This window comes from Phascolarctos cinereus, unplaced genomic scaffold, assembly GCF_003287225.1.
Source record: "Phascolarctos cinereus isolate Bilbo 61053 unplaced genomic scaffold, phaCin_HiC Scaffold_9;HRSCAF=440, whole genome shotgun sequence".
Classification (NCBI taxonomy): domain Eukaryota; kingdom Metazoa; phylum Chordata; class Mammalia; order Diprotodontia; family Phascolarctidae; genus Phascolarctos; species Phascolarctos cinereus.
The window spans coordinates 90411274-90437180 of NW_027556402.1; the positions used below are offsets into that span (position 1 = coordinate 90411274).

At 36.9% G+C, this 25907-nt stretch overlaps 1 protein-coding gene across 1 annotated transcript in view; it reads left to right on the forward strand.

Annotated features, from left to right (window-relative positions):
• MARCHF1 (membrane associated ring-CH-type finger 1) overlaps positions 1-25907 on the forward strand; it is a 478951-nt gene that overhangs the window by 275263 nt on the left and 177781 nt on the right. Inside the window, 1 exon segment of the mRNA XM_078149031.1 lies at positions 6739-6795. Within this exon segment, the coding sequence (XP_078005157.1) occupies positions 6739-6795 (57 nt within the window).

Genomic DNA, 25907 nt, shown 5'->3' on the forward strand with positions numbered 1-25907 from the left:
ATAATGCTTTTGTGTACATTTTATATAATGCTTCCTCTTTCAAATTTACCTCTAGAAAATAAGCTAGACATGCAAAAGTAAAGGAAGCCTACAAATGATCATCCTCCCTGGATAATGACCTCACTTTTTCTTTGAGTTTGAAAAGTATGGAGCAGAATGGGTTACTATATCATACACTGTACTACAATTTAACATCAGCTCATATTTTTATTGTGGCTTAATATTCACAAAGTCTTCACAAACAACCCTTTGATTTTTGGTAAGCAAGTAATCATGACCCATCCCCATGCCCCTAATTTAAAGATGAGAACACTGAGGTCAAGTGGCTGTATGATTTTTCTATGGTCACTTAGCTGTTTAAAGCAGGGACTCAACCAGATCTCCTCAAACACAATCTAACACCTGTTCCACTATTTCTTGTTGTTATGGAGTCATTTCAGTCATGTCAGACTCTCCATAACCCCTTTTGGGATATTCTTGGCAAAGATACTGGAGTAGTTTGCCATTTCCCTCTCCAGCTCACTTGACAGATGAGGAAACTGAGGGAAACAGGGTTAAGTGGCTTGCCCAGGATCACACAGCTAGTAAGTGTCTTAGGTCAGATTTGAACTCAGGTCTTCCTGACTCCAGGCCCAGCACTCTACTGTGCCACCTAGCTGCTGTTTTCCCACAATATTACACTGCTTTTCAGCTATCACATTTCTTTGTCCTGTCTGCATCACTTTGAAGTCTCTATTCCAAATGCCACACACAGAAATCTGAGATGTTACTGGTATGTAAAAATGAGGGTCTTGGACTCAACATTTAAGGTCCCTTCTAAGCTCAAAATCTCTGCTTCCGTGTAAAACAAAGAGTTATATGGCAGTCATGCGTTTTTGTTAATCCTTTCCAAGGCATCTTCAAGTCATGTATTTTTACATTGCATGGTTATATGTGAAAATCATGAATTACCCAAGGAAGACATATACACATACATACACATATATACATGCTTACATATATAGACATATACACACAAAGACATACACATATCCATACATACATACACTTGCATACATATACTTAGATATATATAATCATACTCATACATAAACATACACTCATATGCATCTATAAGCCTGTACTATACTTATTTGTCCTCTGTTACTCTGAGGGTGGATAACTTCTTCCTTCATAAATCCAAGTCTTTCCATATTTTTCCAAGTCCACCAACTCATAATTTCCTACGCCACAGCAATATTCCAACCTTATACTGTCTAGTTATTTTAAATACTCCAAATAATGCTGATGAATATGGCTGACACAGTGTAGTTTTCCTATTTTTCTGTTTTGATTCAATCTGTTTTAGCCTTAAGTTTGTCCAAGATCATGATTACTACCCTGCTCCTTTTTCCCTAACAAATTCTACTCCTGATCTTTATTTTATGCTTATTTATGTTCTTATATCATAGCATACATGTACTCAAAGACTCATTCATAAATGGTCATCATTTAAATATTCACACATTTACACAATCACTATTTACTAGACTCAGAGGGAAATTAAATCTTGGTGACATCATTGACAAATGGGAGACTCACTGAGTGTTCAGACTTTTCTGGAATCAGTTTAATTCAATTTAATAAATATTTATTAAACATCTACTATTTGCAGAACATTGTTCTCAGTGTTCAGATCAGTAGGAATGGGAAAGGATAAGTATTTATATAGTGCCCTACTATGTGCCAGGCACTGTCTTAGGCACTTTTAGACACCGTCCTTGCTCTTATAGAGCTAATAATCCAGTAGGGAGATATGACAAATAAATATAACACAAGATAATTTGGGATAAAGATTTATGAAGATTGCAAATAAAGTGTCACATCAAGCTAACGGAAGGGAAAAAATATCTGCTGGGAAGGTTTAGGAAAAATTTTGATGTAGTTCACTACACATTTATTATTTGTCTACTATATGTAAGGGTGCTAAGAATACAAAGATAGATGTGACACAATCTATGAAGTGAAAGAGTTTACAATTCACCCAAGTAGTAAAAGTCTGAAGCAGAATTTGAATTCAGGTGTTCCTGACTCCAAGTTGATAGCAAGGATATTGTGTAATTGACTCTAGGAGTTTAAGGAGTTCATTTTCACCTGGTGAGGGAGGAGGGATTGGGAGAGAAGTAAGAGTCAAGACAGGCTTCAGGAAAGAGTTAGGTTGTCAGTTGGTCTTTGAAGGATCACAGCATTTGAGAGTACCTCAGTGACTGCCTAATCTAACCCATACATCAACAGAATCTCCACCATGATATATGTGACAAATGGGCATCAAGTCTCTTTTGGGAAGAGCTCCAACAAAGGCAACCTGCCAATTTGATACAAGTTCCCAGGATCATGTCCATAAACAATCTCATTGCACTTGCGCATCATTGTATAACCATAGATAATATGAACATTTAACCTGTGCCTGCTCTATGCTGACACATCGTCATGTAACCAAATCTAATGAAAACTTATGTTCTTATTGCTGGCATATTGCTGCCTTTGTTTGTTTCTCTACAAATGAAATGATCACTGGTCAGTGAATGCAGATGTTCCAAAAGCTGATACTGTAAAGGTGGATGCTCCCTCCTCCTCCCCTATCTCTCTGGCCACCAGGAGAAGAGTAATTAGGTAGATGCTGTAAAAGTTGAGCTCCCCAATGTCCTCCCACCCCACTGCCATGGGGAAGAGTAAAGTAATATTAACCCCTTATCATGTCTCTGATGTTTTCCTTCTATTTGCCTGGATCCAGAGTGAACCTGCTAGAGGTTGGAGCTAAGGAGCTCCTGTCTGACAACATGCTAGACCTTCAAATACTTAAAGACAACTATTTAGAGTTGCAGCGGCCCTCATTTCAACAATGGAATATGACATGAGCAAAGGTAATAATGATGATAGCTCGCACTTATAATGTGCTTTAAGGTTTGCAAATTGGATCCATGCCACCTTCCTGACACATGTGAAGAAAGGAATAAATTTATTCTATTTGGCCTGAAAGTATAGCACCAGGAGCAGTGCTTGGATAGAAGTGACATGATCAGAACAATGCCCTAGGAAGATTGCTCAGGCTTTAATGGGAAAATACATTGGAGGTGAAGGAGACTGAAGGCAGGGAGAGTGTTACAACAGAAATTCTTGAGGCTTAAACTAAGTTCATTGCAGTAGAAATAGAAAGGAGGGGCCAGAGGGAGATATTATGGAACAAGAGAGAACAGGACTTGATAGTGAGGGTGGGGGATGAGAGAGAAGAAAGAATGACAGTTGAGTCAAATCAAAGATGACAGGTATGAGCCTGCGATGATGGTGCCATTAATAGAAATATTCGAGGCAGAAAAGGTATAGAGGAGGAGAAAACCTATACTTTTTTTTTGATTTTGAGATTCCAGCAGTGAGCCTAGAAATAGGTAACTGGTAGGCAGTTAGAATTATCGTACTAGCATTTTGGGAGAAGGTGTTGTTGGAGATACAAATTTTGAAACTATCTATAAAGATGGGTCAATAGAAGTTATAGGAGTAGATAATATAACAAAATGAGAGGGTACAGAGTTAAAAAGAAATGAGGGTATAGGAGAGAACCTTAGAGAACACCTACATTTATAGGACAGGACGAGGATATGAAATCATGAAAAAGAAAGATAAAGTAGTCAGTGGGTTAGGAGAAGAACCATAAAAGTCCTTCTTATAAAAGCCAAGGAAGGAGAATGATATAGGGGAGTAGAGTGTGGTTCATCATGTAAATACTATAGGGAGGTGTGGAAATACATTAAAAAAAACAACAACAACAACTGGATTTAGTAACAAGGAGGTTACTAGTGCCTATGGAAAGAGCAGTTCCAATAGGACTGGAAGAGAAGCCAGGCTTCTAGGAGATGGCACTGTCTGAGCTGGGTTGAGTTCATAAGTCATCAAAATACCTCAATTTGCCCAATTCTTTTCTATTAAAAATTTCTAATGGGTACTGCTTGAAGATGTCTTATGAATTCTCCAACACAGTGGCCCATTAATTGCACATTAATGACTATGTGTAACTGTTCCATGAACACAGGGATGTCAGGAGGTCATCATGCCATTCTTCCTAGGCAAGTCACTCTTCTTCCTAAGAGTCTTTATATACCCATTGCTCAGGGATGCTTAGCCACTACATAGTGATGCTGGGTCTTTATGTGCAAAATCCATCTCACTGGAGATTTTGATGTCATTATACAATGTGTCATTATGGATGGAGATGACTCGTTAGAATGAGATTAACTATTATTTCTTTATAACTTCCTGGTAATACAGGTGGAGGTGAACATACATGGTAAGCAGACATTATTTCCTGGTTAGCCTCCATCAATAAAAGATAGTCTCTTTTCTACCGACATCTTGACAATTCCTCTCAAAACATAAAAGAAAACAAAATAAGTTTTTTTCTTCCTTTTTTATGTATGGTTTTATATATATATGGATATATATGTGTGTGTGTGTATGTATGTGCATACATGTGTATATACATATGCATATATATGTGTATATGTATGTGTGTTTGTATATATATGTGTGTGTGTGTATACACAATTATAACCTTCAGAGGGGTAGGTGAGGAAGGAGGGAAAAAGAACAAAGTAAAAAGCGCACAGCAGGGGCAACTAGGTGGCACAGCGGATAGAGTACTGGCCCTGGATTCAGGAGGACCTGAGTCCAAATCCGGCCTCAGACACATAACACTTATTAGCTGTGTGACCCTGGGCAAGTCACTTAACCCCATTTCCTAGCTAAAAAAACCCCAAAAACTGCACAGCAGAGAACAAAAGAAAACTTACAATGAAGCAAAGAAAAGATGGATGGCTCTCAACACAATGCATAGCATGTATTATATGGGCTTTTTTGAAATGGAAATTTATTGTGGTATATTTTGAATCCTCTCTTACATTCCACTGTGAACATGGCAATCTTGTTTTTTCTTTTTTTAGTATTTAAATATCAATATTCAAGTCTGTAATATTTTTTTCTTTTCTTAGTGTGTATTTAAGTTTTATTATTTAAGTCTATAACAAAATTTTTAAAAAAATAAGAACATAAATAAAATTTCATTGAGAGCAAGCTCTTGTTAGCTAATACATCTTTGAAAACTAGATTTTTGTGCCTAGTCCAAATGTGTTATTTCCTCTAATTTTATATATCTCCTAGCACTGATATAATTTGGAGCAGTCTTGATTTGACATAAAAGTCAGTTTTCTTATCTGCAAAATGATGATTTTGTGAGATATAGTCCCTAGAATAGGTTTTCTTGGTATCTGTATTCTGTGCCTCTCCCAACAGGTTGAAAATTCCTGAAGGGCAGAATCCATAGATTATATTTCTCTTGGGTCCCCTCCGAATCTACAGCTCTAGGATTTTTGTCCTCAAAAGCCTGGGGAAAGAGTGTAGTTCTCAACACTTAGTGAGCACACCTGGAATATTTCTGGATGACTGGAATGATTGAGTGTAATCTCTACTGTGAGAGTTTTTTTAAATTTTTACTTATTTCATTTTTAATTTGTGGAATACAACAAGCATTTCCATATCACTCTGTAATTAAAAGATGATTGCATATGAAACTGCAAGTCTATTATGTACAACTTGCTATTCCTTTTAAATATAAAATAAAATTACCTTCCCCCACCCCACAATGGCTACCATTACACACCAATATGTATACATATGTAAAATCATTCTATACATACTTCTATTTATGAGTTCTTTCCTCAGGGTGTAGACAGCAGCTTCCTTCATGGATCCTTTGAAGATATTTTGGGTATTTTTAATACTCAAAATGACTTAGTTGCTCAAAGTCGGTATTATCACAATATTGCTCTATATAATGTTTTCTTGGTTCTGCTCATTTTCTCTTCATTATTTTGTGCAAGTCTATCCATGCTTTTCTAAGATCAATCATTTCTTATAGCAGAGTAGTATTCCATCACAATCATGTACCACAATTTGTTCAGCCATTCCCCAGTTTATGGGCATCCCTGCAATTTCCATTTCTTTGCCACCACAAAGAGAGTTGCTATAAATATTTTATACCATATAGGTTCTTTTCCTTTTTCCCAGATCACCTTGGGAAATCTATCTAATAGTGGTATTGCTAGGTGACAGGGTACACACAGTTCTATAACTTTTTGGGCATAATTTCAGGTTGCTGTCCAACATGGTTAGATCAGCTCAAAATTCCACCAACTGAGAATTAATGTCCCAATTTTTTCTATATCCCCTCTAACATTTGTTGCTTTCTCCTTCAATTATCTATCCAATCAGATACGTGGATATTTCAAGGTTGTTTTAATTTGTATTTCTCTAATCGATAATGATTTAGAGCATTTTTATATGACTATAAATTATTTTGATTTCTTTATCCAAAAACTGTCCAAATCTTTTGACCATTTATGAATTGGGGAATGACTCATATTATTATAGATTTTACAATGTTCTTTCTATATTTGAGATGAAGGAAAAACTTTTATCTAGGACACTGTCAATAAAAATCTTTCCCAATCCACTGTTTTTAAAAAGAACACTGGGAATAATAACATAAATTCAGTTTACCCATCCTAAATAAGTAGTAGCAAGAGTATGCAGCAACAGAAACTCAGAACACTTAGAAGCATGCCAAGGCTATCTCTTCCTCTCAGCTGAAAGCAGAGATAGAGTGTGGGTTATGCTTTTCTAAATAATCCTTCCAATTTTGTTTTCCAGAATGACAAATCCCCAGGACATTTGGCAAGTCAATCAAGTAACATATCAAAGTTAGGTGTACTCTGTTTGCTTGTTTCTTTCAATCTAGTGTTCCCAGCAATGATATGGAATATAGTGCCATCCATGGTTATCATTTCTTCTTGTCTAGGTGTTTTTCTCTTGTCAGAGGTTTTTGATTTTTGTTTTTAAATTAGGCCTATTGTGGTGGGTGGTGGTGGTTGTGTTTTGTACAATATTAAGAAACACAGCTGTAAAGAACAAAATAGCTTTTTCCCCAAGGCATAATTTTTGGAAATCAATATGATCATTTTCCCAAGTTATAGGATCTGTGGGAGTGGGGTGGAGGAATATGTAAGGCTTTAGAACAGGCCTGCTCAACGTACATCCTGTGAGCCACTTGTGACCTGCTAAAGGATTTTGGGCAGCCTAAGAAAAATGTAAAGAAAATAAAGACGTAATGAGTGCTTTGTCCATGCCCCTCTTACCCCACCTTTTGCTAGTCACTCTTGTGACTGCTATGTAACTTGGTGGGTGGGTTACCACTGCACCCTCTTTCCCCTTTGTCATATGACCTTCGGCAACCAACCATCATCAGTGTGTCTCTAGTGACTAGACTATCTGTGCACCAAAAAAGTTTAGCCTATTTTAATTTTGGCCTTTACCTACTGCCAAGTTGCTCTGGTCTGCTCTAGGATGTCAAGCAAGCAAGTAACACTATAGAGAGATTGGACTTTATTTTGGAAGACTTCAAATGTGAATTGTCTGGTTACCAAAAGTCAGTCCTTTTTGAGTCCTGCATTGGCTGCTATTTGTTGGGGCAAGAAGTAGGGGAATTGAGAGGACAGGGATAAAAATCAGTTTTCAAAACAGAATAGATATGGCTTTGAAAAAATATATCTAGGGAAGCAAATATCATATTAAATGGATTCATTAAAGTCTGTTTTCCTGCTGCTGTGAAATGACATCTAAGAAGTAAATGTTTAAGCTTTGTCCTAACGAGTGAGTCATATACCCCCTTTGGCATAAGTGAGATTGTTTGAGGCATGTTAAAAATACCTAGGAATATAAATTTTAATTTAATTCACTTCATTAGATATGTCTTAAATATTTGTTCTGCTTAAAGCATCATTCCAGACTGTACTAGAGATATAAAATTTAACATACAATCAATCCCTTCCTTCAAGCAGATTACAGTCTAGGTAGAAGATCTTACACATGCACAAATAACTATGATACAACATAATATGTATGAGAGGCAGTGTGTTTAATGGACAGAGAGTGATACTTTGAGTCTGGTGGATCTGGATTTAAGTCCTAACTCTAACACAGAATTGTGAGACCCTGGGTAGGTCATTTAATTCCTTGATGCCCCAGGCCAGTCTCATAGACTGTAAATTTGCAGATCAGATGCTGATCAGTAAAGGGAATTTCCTTTCTGGGAGTTTTTTATACTAATGAAATCATGGAGCCAGTCTAAAAATGGCCAGGGGAGAGTCGTGGGGGAGGGGTATGTAGAACTCACACCTCCCCAAAAGTGCCTTACCTACTTCCAGGAAATGATTGATTTGTCAGCCTCTTGCCTATTCTGTTGGGTAACAAGCATCCTTTTAGATTTTCTTCAGTAAGGGAAGGGGTGGGGAGGGAAGTGGAAGGGAAAGGCAAAGAAAAGGGAAAGGAAAAATGACAAAGCAGTCAAAGGAAATTCAAAAGATTGGCTTGGAGAAGACCTGTATTTGATCTTGCCTCTTGATGAGGTAGCTATGCTTCAAAATTTACTAAGTTAGAGATGAGTTCTGAATTACATTAATGGAAAAGATTTCCGTACCAGTCACAGATCCATCACATATTCCTGTAGTAAGGAAGTTACTAGTGAGTGCCCTTCCTAAGAGCTCTTCCTGTAGGTTTTGAAATATTTTATAGGTTTCTCTATATAGCATAGAGGCTCAACGTGTAATTTCATTGGTATAGAAACTCCCAGATGTGAGACAGCACCTTATCAGTTAGTCAGTAAACATTTATTAAGCATCTACAATGTGCCAGGCACTATGATAAGCACTGGGCATGCAAAAAGAGGCAAAAGACAATCCCTGCCCTCAAGGAGCTCACAAACAACAGACAAACAAATATGTACAAACAGGTTATATTTAATAAGTGGGAAATGAATAAAAGAAGGAAAGCCCTAGAATTAAGAGGAGTTGGGAAAAGCTTCCCATAGAAGATGAGATTTTTCTGAAACTTGGAATCTCAGTCAATTGTCTACAGCTCTAAGAAGTTAAGTGAAATACCATGGCCATATAGCCAGTTTGTCGTAGGTAGGACATGAACCCAGTTCTGCCTGGCTTTGAGGCAAGCTGTCTGCCACAACACATCTTCCTGTCCCTATATGAGAAACAATAAATTAGGAAGATGTTTTCAATGAGTCAGAGAAAGGCCTACTAACTTTCTTCCTAAGCAATCTATGGGTAGGCTTCATTTAAGCTTTCAATACAATATAAATTTAATTCAGGGGAAAAAATAGTCATCATAGGGTCCATATTTAGTTGCATAAAGTGTTATTTAAAGTGAATTAATGTTCACTTGCAAATGTTAAAATCATTCCTGAATCTTTACTACTTTTTCCTTGGATTTATAAGAATTCAGTAATTCATTCTTACCAAGAACAAGTTTTCTGCAATGATGGAAATCCCAAAGTTTTAGTACTTTTATGATATTTAAATTTTTTGAAAATAATACAAAAATGAGGGAATCTTAGTTTTAATTTCTGAGGATCAGAGCTCAAAAATTCCATAAGATATTTTTTCCATTAACTTGGTCAAAATAAATTTTGTTGAATGATGAAAAAAGAAATAAATTTGAAGTATGGTCTTCTGAGTTGAAATGGAAAGTCATTGTCCTTGCAAATAAGAGATCTGTGTTCCAATTCCATTTCTGCTAATTATGATCTCTGTGACCTTGGTTCCAGGCCTTCGTTTTCTCATCTCTAAAATGAAGGCTACTGGACCTGATGATCTCTGAGCACCCTTCCAAAGCTAAATCCTATGACTCTGGACAAAATAAGTCAAGGAACTGAGTAGAACACCAAATAGAATAGGGACCTGAGATTATTTCATACAAATCCTTGGCTAGATATTTTTATGTGTCCTTAGAATATACACATACCAAGTAACAAATTATTGGAACAGTAGGTGTTGCTCACAGATAGAGATGGGGGATGGAGAAGCGGGAGCATTCTATCATATTCTTTTTTTTCCCTTTTTTTCTCTCTTTTTAGGCAATTGGGGTTAAGTGACTTGCCCAGGGTCACATAGCTAGTATGTGTCAAGTGTTTGGTCTGAGGCCGGATTTGAACTCAGGTCCTCCTGACTTCAGGGCCGGTGCTCTATCCACTGTACCACCTAGCTGCCCCCCATTCTATCATATTCTTATCAATCCTCCACACAAGGTATGAAGATGAGCAAGTTGAAAAACTCTAATGGCTTGGAGCATAGGTGTAGTCGCAAAACTTTCTTTGTCTACTCTCCCTCCTCATCTTTTATAGGATAAACTGTAATTATCAAGCTTCATTATTATGTTATAATGTTTACCTCTTCTATTAGAATCATAAGATTTCAGTGTTAGAAGAGACTTGATATATTATCTCATTCAACCTTGTCATTTTACAGATAAAATATCATTACTTCTGTCCCTTGGCCCTGTCCCCATTAGCCTTTCCTCTATAAATAGTAGTGTGTTGGCAAGAGACTCATAAAAGAGAAAATAAGCTAGTAGCTTTCTTACTTATTTGAGAATTCAAGAAAAAGCCTGTCGATGGGAAGGAAGTATATTCTTAAATCCTAAAGGTTAATGACAACCAAGAAAGAAAAAATGAAAGTTTCATTTTACTTTGACACCAGAACCAAAAGGAGAGTACTTAAGTCTAGGCCTCAGCCTCCTAACCAATTATCCTGCTGTCAACACCTTACTCTTAAACTCCTTTTAAAACTCTGAGATTCTCTGTTAATATTGAAAGCTGGGAAATAGAACCTGTGAGATAAAGCTCAAGGAAATGGAATTATTTAGCATTAAGAAGAAAAGTCTAAGGGGCTGAGGGAAGACTTGGGGGTTAATGAAATCTGTATGAGATTGTCAAAATATATTGGATATTCAAAACTTTGAAGAATTGTTTTATGTAAGAAAATGTCCAATTTTTCTTTCCTCTGTTGAAGGAACAAGGGGAAAATGGGAGGAATTATAAGGGATTTAGCTTGGGCATAAAGAGAAAAGATTTGCACAGTAATAGTCACTTAGTCTTGGAATGGACTACCAATCAGCTTATAGGACTTCTGGAAATTAGTAATTAAAGTGTTTGATAATGGTAATGACTATTTCCAAATAAGACTTTTTTTTTTAGTTTACAAACACTACCACATATAATGTGTTGATTCTAACTATACTATAGGAATATCTAGAGCCCTCTCAGAATATTTCAAGCTAGAAGTTAGAGCACTTCACTGAGAGGCAGGAAACAAGCATGATAATGTCCATTTTGGAAGGGGGAAGAGATCTTCCTGCCACCTACTATATGTGAGCCCTGTGCTAAATGCTTTACAAATATTACCTAATTTGATCCTCATAACAACCCTGAAAGGCAGGTCCTATTATTATCCCCATTTTTCATTTGAGTAAAATAATTTTGTAGACTGAGGTCAAGTTACTTGCCTAAGGTCACATGGCTGGTGAGTGTCAGAGGCCATATCTGAACTCAGATCTTTCTGACTCTGGGCTCAGATCTCTATGCACTCTACCACCTAGCTGACACTAAACCGCGAAGTGATCTCTCTGTACTTCAGTTTCCTCATTTACAGAATGAAGGGATTGGACTGTCAGAAATTTTTTAATGAGGGCCATGAGCCTTTTAAAAAACATATTTTGGTAATCATATTTTAGTATAATTGGTTTCCTTTTTAATGCTGTATATTTTGTATTATGCATCTAAAAACATTATTCTGAGAATGAGTCCATAGATTTCACCTACTAAAAGGGATTCGTGAAACAAAATTGTTAAGAACACCTATACTAGATAATTTCTGAAGTCTCTCTTTGCTCTGAATCCTACAATCCTCTTATGTCTAAGGTTTGTTTCAGCCTTAATGCTTTTGATTCATTCGAATAAGGAAAATGAGGATCGAAAAGGTAAAGTTATTTATACAAAGTTTCATAGCCAGTAAGTGACAGAGCTGGAACTCATATTCACTCGTTTTGAGCTCTGAGTTGTGCTTTTTTCCCATCATGCCATCTATTTTTCTATTTTCCTTACCTTTTTGTTGTTCTAATAATAGGAAGCCTATATGCAGCCTTGGCCAAAAGCTGCAAAGGTTGAGAAGAGCTAGTGTGAGTTTCTCCAAATATTCTTAGTAGGTACAGGCAGCATTTATCAACTACTAACATTTTTCTTGGAAAAGTCTCTGGGGACAACAGCTACAATTGGTTCTCCTCAGTAATAGGTTAACCCTCATGTATCCAGCACAGCTGTTAGAATACCTGTTCCTTGAGAGCAAGAACTGTTGCCCTTCTTTGTATTCCCAGTGCTTAGCACAGCACCAGAAACATAGCAAGTACTTAATTAATGCTTATTGATTAATATTAACCCTAATTGTGTCTTGAGGTAGAGGGATGGATTAGAAGGCCTTGAAAGTTTCCTTCCAGCCTTATTATGTCTTTAATAGGTGAAAGAATAAGAATAAAGCTTACTTTTGACTATCATAAGTAAAGGATTATAACTAATAAGGTTTCTCCCATGATTACATGAAAATCATCACAGGTTCCTTGATAGACACAACAGAGATAACTTTAGGGAAGACTCTCATTACTCATGTCAAGAAAGGCATAAAACAGTTAGTTAGGTACATGACTGTCTAAGATATTTGCCATTGTCATTTAGGATATTTAGATCAATGTCAGGATGAAAGAGGGATTAATTATAGAATGTAAAGTCCTCCAAGTGCTCCCTTTGGTGTGTAACATTGTACTAATTGCATCAAGCTCCTAAAGATTGAAGATCTCCTAGAGAGGACTAATAGTCATTCAAGGGAGTTTGACCTTGCTAGCCACGCAAGAAAAACTGAATCCATGAGATCACCCATCTATTCAAGTATGGTGGTTTTAAGTCATGCCAAGATCTTTCTGTGATGTTTATAAAATAGTCAGTACATGTAATAAATTATGGTGATGATTACTTATTAGACGTGAACAAAAAGCATCCCAGGACTGTATGGGCACTGTTTCCATTATAGTTGATTTTAGAGGTGAGCTAATCAGCTGTAATAGTAAAACCTAAACTAAACATAGCTGTATTTCCTGTTTGTATTCTTCCTCATACTCCTGGGTAGAAGTGGGCTGTTTTTTGTTATTCCAATTGGGTCAAGTTGCTTGGGTGATAGTGAACCTGAACAGAAAGCCACAGATGAACCTTAGAAGCTAAAAATAATCGATATTATATTTATCTAAACTAGGCAGGCTTTATCAGAGAATAACATTTTGTTTGAAAAATTCTCTGTGAGCAGGGTTGATAGTTGTTCCCCTGTAGAGAGCACATATTTTGCTTCCAAACAGGTTTCCCACAATGCATAATTACCCAGACTTGCCCTACTGAGGGATTCTTTGGGAGCCTGGGATTGCTGCCTCCAACTAGCTTTGGTTTGTTATATATTCAACATTGCAAGCAATTCAACAAGCAAAGTGTCATGAAGTTGGAGCAACAGTATTTTCGATTCAAATTGTCTTGTAGCACACACAAGCATAAATATCTTAAAGCACTTTTGGTCAGAGGAGTCAGGAGTTTCTATTAAAAACAGGTCATAGTCCTTAACTCAGTTATAGCTAAATTAAAAAAAAAAACAACTCTATCTTAAAACTATATTTCAGTCCATTTCCATTTTTTTGTATAATGTTTCAAGGATTTCATTTACTTTACAAAGGCTCAGTTACTCATTTGATCACTTTTTGGTAGCATCAAATAGGGTATCAAGATAGAAACTGTTCAAGTAGATAAAATATGCTTCCCAAAGCTTGTTTTTTCCTGTCATAGATTGTGTGAGCATTTTAAATCTTCTAATCTTACTGCAGGAATAATAATGATGATAGCTAACATTTATATAGCTCTTTTAGGTTTAACATTTATATAAGCTCTTCAAGTGCCTGACATACATTTTCTCATTTGATTCTTACCAACTGTGCAGTAGCTATTGTTAATTTCAACATTTTTAGATAAAAAAACTGAAACTAAGAGATGTTCTGATTTACTCAATGTCACCCAGTTAGTAAATGTATGAGGTGTGATTTGAACCAGGTCTTCTTGACTTGTCCAGTGTTCTATCCACTGATATGGGATGTATTATTTCCCATGAATTTGTAAAGTTGCCTGATCTTTAGAAACCTTTAACTGCCTATACGGTACCATTTAAAAAAAAAAAGACAATTTAGCCCAGGAAAGGTGAAGGAATTTCAAAGAGGTGATATCTGGGGAATTCATTCTACTGAATGTGAGCAATGAATCTTTGAAACAGATATTTAATGTGCTGTTGAATTAGAAGTACCACCTTAATTTCTTTGTACCTGGGACCAATCAATTATCAGTCTTCTCCATTTAAATGCCTTCAAAATGAGAAGTTTGACTTGCCATTCAATCAATTATTAAAATACTTAACATGTACTAGGCATTGCATTGGGTACTGGAGATATAAATACAAAAATGAAATATTCCCTGCCCTCAAGGAACTTTTATTCTTCTAGGGTTATTCAAAATGTTTCCAGATAAGGAAATACATGATTTATACCCTCCCTACCACCACTACCTAATAATAACAATAATAATAATACACAATGTTGGATCAGAAAAAAGCCTCTGAAAAGAAATAACAATAAAACTGAATCTCAAAAGACGTCAACTATTTGTAGAAGTGGAGGCAAGGAGGGAGTGAATTCCAGGCACAGAAGATGATCTATGCAAAGTAGCTAGGTGGTACAGTGCAGACAGCAATGGTCCTGGAGACAGAAGCACCTGAATTCAAATCCAGCCTCAGACATTTATTAGCTGTGTGACCCTGGGGAAGTCACTTTATCCCAATTGGCTCCAGAAACCAAAAAAGAAAGAAAGAGAAAATGACAATCTATGCAAAGGCTCAGGGGCAGCATAGAAAGCTGTAAGTGAAATAGTAAGTACTGCAGTTTGGCTGGAGCCCATAGTCTATGAAAGAAGTAATATAAAACTATCCTGGAAAGACAGGCTGGGGCCAGGTTTTGAATGAAGGACTTTAAATGTCAAACTGAGGCATTGGTATTTATCCCAGAAAGCCCTAAAAGTTCTTGCACATGGACATGAAATGTTCAGGTCAAGAAGGATGAGTATTGAAAAAAGGTCATTGCATTTAGGCCTGAAATAGAAGTTTCAATTGAGTAATGCCTATGGAAACCAAGTTGTAGAGAGATGAGAAATGAGTGGGAAGTGAGAAAATAGAGACAAAAAATATAGTAGCTTTTTCTAAGAGTTTGACTGTAAAAAGAAAATGATGGTGTAACGGAATGGTAAGGGTCAAATGAAAGTTCTTTAAGAATTGGAAAAATCTGGGCATGAAGGAATCAGTGGATATGGAAAAATTGAAAATTAGTGAGAAAAGGAGTGATTGATCAATGAATTTAAATTGGAAGCAATATAACTCATTTAGAAATAGAAATTAATTAGATTATCCCATGAATCTTCAAATTGGCTGCATCATAGAAACTAATGTATATTTTAACAGCACGCCTTTCAGTTTAAATATAGGCCACCAAAAACATAGGCCACATTCCTGAAAGTAAATTTCTTTGATATGGAAAGAAATTACACAGATACATGATGAAAGATTAACACTAATTTATATTCTATTCAGGCTTTGTACAAAGCATAGTTTGGTGTCTGCAAATACTACATTCATTTAAATATAGGGATAGGTACTAGATGTTTGATTTTATTAGTAAAGGAAACTCCCAGGTAAGAAACTCTCAATGCAGAATGGCACCTTCTCTGCAACTCATAGGCTCAGCGTTGCCCAAAAGATGAGTAAGTTAAGTTACTGTTCAGGGTCACAAAGCCAGTATGTGCTTGAGACAAACCATGAAACAGGTTTTTCTGGCTTCCAGGCCAGCCATCTGTTGAGTCTGCTATGCTGTCTCTCATTGATTCAGATTTGGGCCACCAAGAATATGGGTCATAAGCCTCAAGTGAGATTTGTTTGAACTGAAAATGATTCACATGTGTAAATAATAATAAAAAAAAACACTGATCTTATATTATATTTGGGCTTTGTATAAATCAGGTTTGACAGAAAGTGTGGCTTATATTTAGAACAATACAAGATTGTTTCCTACCATGTTCTCATAGTTGTCGTAGATTTAGAGGTGAAAGGAACTTCAGTGGTCATCTAGGGCAAAACCCTCAGTTTATAGGTAATGAAACTTGGGCCTAGGGAGGTTAAATAACTTGCTTGTGGTCCCACAGGTAGTAAATAGAGAAGTGGAATTCAAACCCAAGGCCTCTGACACCAAATCCAGTGCCTTTTTTTCATTCTGCTACTTTGAATCTTCATGCTCCACAATACTGAGAAGAAATAACACAGCCTGTGTGATCTGTCTTTAAAAAAAACAAAAAAACACAAAACACTGTGCTTCAATCTGTACTCAAGTTTATCAATCCTCTGTCTAGAGGTAGATAGCATTTTTCATCATGAGTCCTTTAAAATCTTTCATGGTTTATCATCATTACAACATTGCTGTTGCTGTTACAATGATCCCCTGGCTCTGCTCACTTTACTTTGCATCAGTTCATACAAGTCTTCCCAGGGTTTTCAGAAACTATCCATGTCTTATAGCACTACTGTGCTATAATCACAATCACAATTACAGCCACATATCACAACTTTGTTCAGCCATTTCCCAGGGGGCATCCCATCAATTTGTGTGATCTTTCTTATCTCTTGGTTTTTCTTTTATTGGCTTCTATGTATCAACAGTGCCTAGATTCAAACTTTTGAAACATAGAAACCATGCCTGTTTAACTTACTTTGTCCAATGTCTTGTAGGAAGTCCTTGCCTGCGATAATGCCCTTAAACTTTTTTTTTGAGGCAATTGGTGTTAAGTGACTTGCCCAGGGTCACACAGCTAGTAAGTGTCTGAAGCCTAATTTTAACTCAGGTCCTCCTGCCTCCAGGGCTGATGCTCTATCCATTGCACCACCTAGGTGCCCCTTACTTAAACTCTTTTTAAAAATATTATTTCATCCTATAATATAGCTTTATTAACTTTCTGTATATCTTTATATTACAATACAATACAGTTTGTATGTACCTGTATTACATCTGTATGATGTATTTAAAATGGTATATTCTTTCAAAGAATTATCCTATCCTGTTTTATTTTGTTGTTGTTAAATTGCTTCTAGTATAATCATAGAATTTTAGTGCAAAAAGGATTATAAAATCATAGAACTGGGACTAAAAGAGATCTTAGAGATATAGGGAAATCAAACCCTTTGACTTACTCAATATAGCACAGCCTGCTATGCAGAACCAAAACTAATTCTAAGATCTCCTGACTCCTCATTGTTCTTTATAGCACTTTAACTTCACTACTTCATCCAAACCAAATTACTTTAAAGTGTTTTTCCACTTCTTCTCATTTTAAAGAGGTATTACTATATTGGTGGGAGGAGGGAGGGGAAGTGATCATGGGTTCTTGTGGTGCTGCCAGCAGAGCAGGATCTCTGTGAAGTCCAGCCAAAACTCAGAAAAGGCACTAATTTTGACTATAACAAGCTGCACATTTGCTGTCTGAGCACCACTCTGACTGAGCGTAGAGAGTCATTAACAGAAGAGTCACAAGGTGATGGATCTTCCAGCCATAGTTCCTCACAAATATCAACTACTGAAATATGAAGAGGTTGCTATCTGCATTGGGGTAGACACACTGAAGAGATCACAGATTCTCAATTATTGACTGTCATCCTTTGTACTTCATGCTGCTTTTATTGATGATCACTGTCCATTCTTATTTGGGAAGGTAGTATTGATACCTATCCGGCCCTCCCACACAAATTCCTTTGGTTTGCATGGCCTCTCACTAGATCTTCTGATTTTACTTCACAATCTGCCAGGTAATGGTGTTTGATAAAATTCATAGCCCCTGTGATTAATGTACAGCTATCTGATCTTAGCTGTTCTTGTTTCTCAGCCCCATCTTAGTAAAGTTGGCTTGAATGAGTGTCCATAATTTATCCTGTGGTAGGCTTGGTGATTGTCTCAGGGCTTAGTGATCAAGAAGTTTTCCATGACTTATACAACATGACATGCAAAAAAAAAAAAGTAATTCCATTCTTGACCCACTAGCCTGGGGGTCAAGGGAGGTCTTGGATGACGGGACTTCACAACTTAAGAAGGGTCCTGAAAGAAACAGGAAAAGATAATTCAGCAATTTAAAAGGAAACAGTATACTAGGTCTATGGAAATAATAGTGTATGGAATAAAAATCAATTCAATAAGCATCACTGAGCTCCTGCTTTGTTCAAAGAGAGAGGTGGCAGAAGGATAGTGTCAGTCAATCAGTAAGCATTTATTAAGTACCTACATTTATTATGTGCCTGCCAGTCACTAAGTATTGTGGATACAGAGAAAGAAAAAAAAGAAAAACACCAGTCTTGGCTCTCAAAAAGCTCAAAATCTAACTGGGGAGACAACATGCATAGAATTTTGTACAAAAAAGCTCAAGAGGATCAATTTCAAATAATCTCAGAGGGAGTGAGACAGTAGCATTAAGGAAGATGGGGAAAGGCTTTTTGCAGAGAGTAGGGCTTTACCTGAGACTTGAAGGAAAGCCAGATGACAAAGATGAAGTGAGAATTCTAGGCCTTTCAGGCAGCCAGTGTTTTCCCAAAGTGGAGTGTTTTATTCAACAAACAGCAAGGAGACCTATGTCACTGGATTACAGAGTACATGGGAGTTGGGAAGGGCAGGTTTTGGGGGTAGGGTATTTTAATATGTAAGAACACTAAAAAGGAAGGAAGGGGCTAGGTTATAAACGGCTTTAAAAACCAAATGGGGATTTATATTTCATCCTGGAGGTAGGAAGTTATAGGGAGCCATTGGGTTTTCTTGATTTGGGGAGAAGGAGGGAGAACGCATTAAGATCCATGCTTTTGGAAGACCATTTTGAAAGAGCACTGGTCTTGAAATCAAGCAGATTCAGGTTTCAGTTCTACCTCTGACATAATGATTGCATAACAGTGGGTAAATCTCTTAAATTATTCATGAGGCTAGACAACTGTCTAATAAAACTACCAATTACAGACAGATTGTCAATCAGCACCAGTTTTCCCACTGACATCCACATTAATGAAATCATAGATCTGAACCATTAAAAAAATTCCAGGCATCATGCTAAGTGCAAAGCCTAAAAACATTACTTCTAATAAGATGTTTAAAATACCTGAGGAATAAGGGAATGGGTCCTTGATATAAGCTTCTTGGAAGTAACAACTGCATGTTTGTTTTTGTCTTTCTATCACTCATGCCTAGCACCATGCATGGCACAAAATAGGTACTTAATAAATGTTTGAATTAAACTACTGTTTGAAAGAGAGATAGAAACAAGTTTCCCATTTGGACAAGTGCTCCATTGATTACATTCTAGGCTAAGCCTCTTCTTTTTTCTCTCTGAATACTCCTGAGCTCAGTGACATGGCAATTAAACACTGATGATTAGAGAGAAGTTTCTAATGACAAGAAAAGTTGAAGCTGGTGAAGCATCACTCCTCAATGGAGCCACACTTCCAATAAGGGTTTTTATATGGTTATTTTTCTGGTCAGGATCATAAAGCTAAAGCACAAGAATGTTTGACTTACCTGAGACAACTTTAATGTAGTACAGTAGCATGTTATTACCTAGGCTAAGCATTACATGTTAGGACTCTAACTAAACATGCTTTTTTTTATTAATTTGTTTTGATTTATCAATAATCACTTCCATAACCTTTAGAATTTTAAATTTTTCTCCCCTTCCCTCCCTGACTCCTTCCCCAAGAGGGTGCACAATCTAATATAGGCTATACATATTCATTCTTATTAAACATATTTTCACCTTAGTGATGTTTTAAGTAAGAATTAGAACTAATAGGAGGAACCACCATAAAGGGGAAACAAAACACAGCAGAAGAAAAAAATAGCAAATAGTATGCTTTGATCTTCATTCAAACTCCATAGTTCTTTCTTTGGATGTCGATGGCATTTTCTATCATGAGGCTTTTGGAGATGTCTTAGGTCCTTGTATTGCTGAGAGGGGTTAAGTCTATCAAAGTTAGACATCACTCAATGTAGCTGTTACTGTGTACAATGTTCTCCTGATTCTGCTCACTTCACTCAGCATCAACCCATAAAAGTATTTCCAGGTCTATCTGAATTCTTCCTGTTCATCATTTCTTATAGCACAATAGTATTCCATTACATTCGTATATCACATTCACAATTATGATAACTATCTGTGTCTTTCTCTCCATCCTTTTCCCCCCGTTTATGCTTTTCTTTCTCCTTTCTCCTTTTCCCTACTCACTAATGTTTTGATTTTGACTTCTGTCTCCCTCAGTACCACCTCCCTTCTATTAGCCTCTTCCTTTTTTTCTCCTTTTCCCGTCTACTGTCTATAGGGCATGTTAGATTTGTATACCTAACTGATTATGTTATTCCCTTCTTAAGCCAAATCTGATGAGAGTAAGGTTCAAAAATGCTCATCTTCCTCCCTTCTTTCCCTCTGCTGTAATAGGTTTTTGTGCCTTTTCCTGTGTTATACTTCAGTCTTGTATAGCTCCTCCTTTCCTTTTCTCAGTACATTTTCTTAGAACAGATCAACTCACTTACTTGGATCCATTTAATCCACTTGATTAGATTTTTTTCATCATTACATCAAAGTCAATTTATACCCACCCCCTTTATGTATACCCCTTTAACATGGTGTAATAACAATACGGTTCTGAAGAATTACAAGTGTCATCTTCCCTTGTAGGGATGTAAAGAGTTTACACTTATTAATAATATGTTTCTTTCTGTCCTGTATACCATTTTATATCTCTCTTAAGTCTTGAATTTGAAGATCAAATTCTCTGTTGAGCTCTGGTCTTTTTATCAGGAATGTATGGAAGTCCTCTTTTTCACTGAATATCCATCTTCTCCCCTGAAACATCATGCTCATTTTCACTGGGTAGTTGATCCTTGGTTGTAATCCAAGCTCCTTTGCCTGATGGAATATCATATTCCATGCCCTATTATCTTTCAATGCTAAAGCTGCAAGGTCCTGTGTAATCCTGACTGTGGTTCCATGATATTTAAATTGTTTCTTTCTGGCTGCTTGCAGTACTTTCTCTTTGACCTGATAATTTTGGAATTTGGCTACTATATTCCTTGGTGTTTTCAATTTGGGATCTCTTTCACGAGGTGATCGGTGGATTCTTTCTATGGCTATTTTACCCTCTGTTTCTAGGACATCAGGGAAGTTTTCCTTGATTATTTCCTGAAAGATAACGTCCAGGCTCATTTTTTCATCGTGATTTTCAGGTAGACCAATAATTTTTAAATTGTCTCTCCTGGATCTATTTTCCAGGTCAGTTGTTTTACCAGTGAGCTATTTTATGTTTTCATCTATTTTTTCATTCTTTTGTCTTTGTTTGACTGATTCTTGCTCTCTCATAGAGTCATCACCTTCCATTTACTCAATTCTAATTTTTAATGAATTGTTTTCTTCTATTAGATTTTGTACCTCTTTCCACATTTGGCCAATTGTATTTTTTAGGGACTTGTTTTCTTCAGTGTACTTTTTTTTTCCAGTTGGCCAATTGTATTTTTTAAGGATTTGTTTTCTACAGTTAATTTTTGTCCTTCCTTTTCCAAACTATTGACTCTCCTGCATACCTTTCATTTCTTTTCCCATTTTTTGTCCTACCTCTCTCATTTGACTTTTCAAATCCTTCTTGAGCTCTTCTAAGAAGGCTTTTTCATCTTCAGACTAGTTCATATTGCCTTTTGAGGTTCCAGATATGGGTTTGTTGACAATGTTGTCCTCTTCAGAATTTCTGCCTTGATCTTCACTCATCCCACAATAAGAATCTACCATATGTTTCTTTTTTGCTCATGGTGTTTGCTTATCTCCTGGCCTTTAAAGAGAGTGAGCTCTCCTGCTGGGGGGCACTGACCCAAGCTTCTTATGTTGGGAGACTAGAGCCTGGTCAATGGCTTTGTGTGCTGGTGCCTCCGATGTTGGCAGTTGGAGGCTGTAGGATTCTGGCAGCTTACCTGGCGTGGGGCTGGAAACAGCAATACAGGAACTCTAGGAGTAGGATATGGTAGTGTGGCTCCTGGAGAATTCCTGCTCACCCAGTCTTTTCCTTCCTTTTCCTTTTTTCAGCTCCTTTCAGCTGGATGTTGTGCAGTGTTTATCTGCCTGGGGCCCTTTGCAGCACTGCTTTCTTTAGTTTTGTTGAGGCACTGGGAGAGCCAGTTGCTATACAATGTGAAGGCACCTGATGGTTGTCTGAGTTGGTTCCCACTGGTTCCCCTGCCCTCAATTAGGCACTCAGGGTCCTGGTGTTGGTGTTTGCCTGCTCCACCACCTGGGCTTCAGAATCTCCTCCAACTATGCTGAGGTGGGGCTTTCCACCAGCTTGCAAGTATGCCTCCCTTTCTGTACTGCTCCCCTTCCCCCAGGGTAAGAGTGACCTTTCCAGTTAATTCCTCAAGCTACCTAGGCTAGTGGACTGCTGCACCCTATCTTTCTTCTGGTTCAGCTGTTTCAGGATTTTTCCTGGAGTGATATTTTCTGGGCTTTCAGGGGTTAATTCTAACTACATATTCTGAATAGAAGAAAGGGAGGCAAAAGCCAAATTTCACCTAGTTCATTCCACTATATTCTTCTAGGAGCAACACAGAATTGTAGTAGTTCAAAAGAAAGGTGAGAGGCTCTAATTTAGAGACAACTGGACTCCAAATAGTTATATGGATCTTTGTGGGGCCAGCCTACGGTAGAGCCTTCCGAGCTTGTATTGGTCTGATTATCCTCAGTCAGACATGCTGTACTTTGACTCCAATTTAGTTATATCATTTTGGTCTTCTTCAAGAAGGAAGGACAACAATCACCACCATCTTCTAAATGGGAAAGTATTCCCCTCAATGTAAGTCTGATTTTACTTAAGACAGCTTTTCATTCTATCAGATGTATATGTGCTAAGTGCAATGAAGTACTGGTGAGATGTGAGTATAACTTGCTGGCATGTTGACTTAATCAAGGTCATATTCAATTATCTATCCATTCTCTGGGCAGCTGTCTGTTTTAACTGTCAACATTAGGGATTGATCACTGTTCATACTGTTGAGACAGCTACGACCCCCATCTAAATAGATTACCTCATGTAAAATTAGATTCTTAAATCAAACTCATATTGAATTGGTGGCTATTTTTTTGAGTATTTTTGAGTTCAAACAAGTTCACAAAGTTTCTTTGCAGCATAATGTTTTTTCAAAGTTATTTAACTGGGAGAAGGATCATAGAATTTGAAACTATAAGTAACCTTAAAGATGAACTATTCCATCCCTACCACCACTATCCTCGTAGAAAGACAGCATGATATAATGAGGGAAAAGCCTTCTACTGGAATCTGAAAGATCTCATGAGGTTCAAATCTCTCTCCTGCTACTTACAATCTATGAAACCTTAGGCAGGTGTCTTCACTTCTCCGAGCCTCCATTTCCTCATCTATATTCCAATATAAGAAGGATCTCCAATTTTGTCAGGGTGGCTAACTCTCTTCCTCAATGTAGAGCATCATCTCACCAATGTCTTAATGCCCAGGCACTCAGAAGTTCAGGGACTAGTCCAGAGTCACACAGCTAGTAAATGTCAGAAACTGAATTTGAATGCAAGTCTTCCCAGTCCTCTATCCACTCCGTATTGGTGCCTCCCTCTTTTGAAGTGCGATTAATTATACTTATGTTACCTATGTATGAGAGAAGTCATAGAAAGAGAGCACTTTGTGAAACTTGGGCTAGATAGATGTAAATAGTTCTAATTTACAGGTAGATGTCTTGAGAGACTTCATTGCTGAAACTATCAATGATATGTAATGTTCAAATAATTGGCACTTGAGAGGAAGAGTTAAGATTTGCATGTCATGGTTGGTATTTTAGATTCTTCAGATCTCAGCATGGCCACTTCATACAAAGTTGCAGAATCTCATATTCCTTTGTACCCATGAGATTTTAGCCTTTTCTAAATTATTTTTTCAATTATCTGTTTTATTATGGACTTTACATTTATCATCAAACACAAATATTTTCGTATATAAATAGAACAAAAGGGGGATCATATAGGAATCTGTGAGCTTTTATATGCTATTTCAAGTGTATATTAAATTAACAAAATAGTAACAAAATTTTCTGATTTCTATCCCTTTCTGAAATTCATTTAGTTTCTTCTATTTTTAAATGTTTTGATTTTTTTTGTTTCCTTACTAACTTATACACACACACACACACACACACACACACACACACACACACACACACACTTAGGAGCCATTATGAAAAAAAAATGTATCATCAAACAAAACATCAATACATTGGCTATGTCTGAATGTCTTTATCACATTCTTCACCCATAGTTCATCAACTCTTTCCTAAGAAGCAGAAGACATGTATCATCAATCTTCTTAGATATAAATTCTTCAAAGAGGAACTACCCAACCCTCTGGAGGTCATTTATAGTTGCATTAATATTTCACATGTTTCAGTATGGCACTCTGACTGTTCACCTGCCATCCCTCAGGATCACTACATTTCCAAACAAGTTTCTTTTGTGATCATCCTTTTCCTCAATTGTTTCTTTTAAAGAATTTAATGTGCCCGTGTTATCTTGGCTACATATAGCTTAATCTCATTACCACACATTTCTCTATTGCCCTTTCAGTGATCTACAGTTTTTATTCTGGGTTTGTGATGTTCCATGATTTGCAGCCATGTAGCATTACTGGAATGATACTGGTTCCTAAAAGATGTGCCTTTGTAGCATTACCATCATAAGATGATTGATAGTATCACTCAATTTCCCCACTGCAGTCCAGCCCAATATATTCCTCTTATTCCATTCAGGGCCCAACTTATTGTCCATCTGAAGTGACTATCTGAAACACATCCAATTTCACATTGTGGCATGATCATTATACTTTACAATTAATTTTGTTTTCCTGACATTAATGGCTCAATCTCTTTTCAGCGACCATACATTTTATTGAGAAGGCTTTGCACTTTTGATGAAAATTTACTCAATGCCATCAGCCAACGGAAGCATTTAGATCAAAGAGGAATCCTATTGGGAACCTGAGACACTGTCTCCTTGGTTTTTATCTTTGTGGATGTTTATACTCTGGATTGTTAAACAACATTCATAGTCTTACAAGGTAATTGATTGTGCTCAAAACCCTGCCACTAATTTACTGTTAGACCTTCATCTACCCCAAGCATGTGAAGAATCCCCTGGCAGAATGGCCACAAAGGCACAAAGGAACCTGAAGCAAGCTCTGTGGAGTGCTTAGAGATTGATCAGGCATCAAAGATGCCAAAGTCACCTACTGTATTCCACACCATTGCCAATTGTCCTAACTTTTGTGTTTTTTAAAAATATTATTTTATTTTGAATTATCAACAATCACTTTCATAAGCTTTTGAATTTTTTAATTTTCTCTCCCTCCCTCCTGAACATCTGATATAGGCTAGACATATACATTCCTATTAAACATATTTTCACATTAGTGATATTGTTAGTAAGAATTAGAACTAATAAGAAGAGCTACCATAAAGAGGAAATAAAACATAACAGAAGGAAAAAAATAGCAAATAATATGCCTTGATCTGCATTTAAACTCCATAGTTCTTTCTTTGACTTTGGATGACATTTTCCATCATGAGGCCTTTGGAGATGTCTTAGATCTTTGTATTGCTGGGAAGGGTTAAGTCTGTCAATTTTAGTCATCGAACAGTGTGGCTGTTACTGTGTACAGTATTCTCCTGGTTCTGCTCACTTCACTCAGCATCAGACAATACAAGTCTTGCTAGGTTTTTCTGAAGTC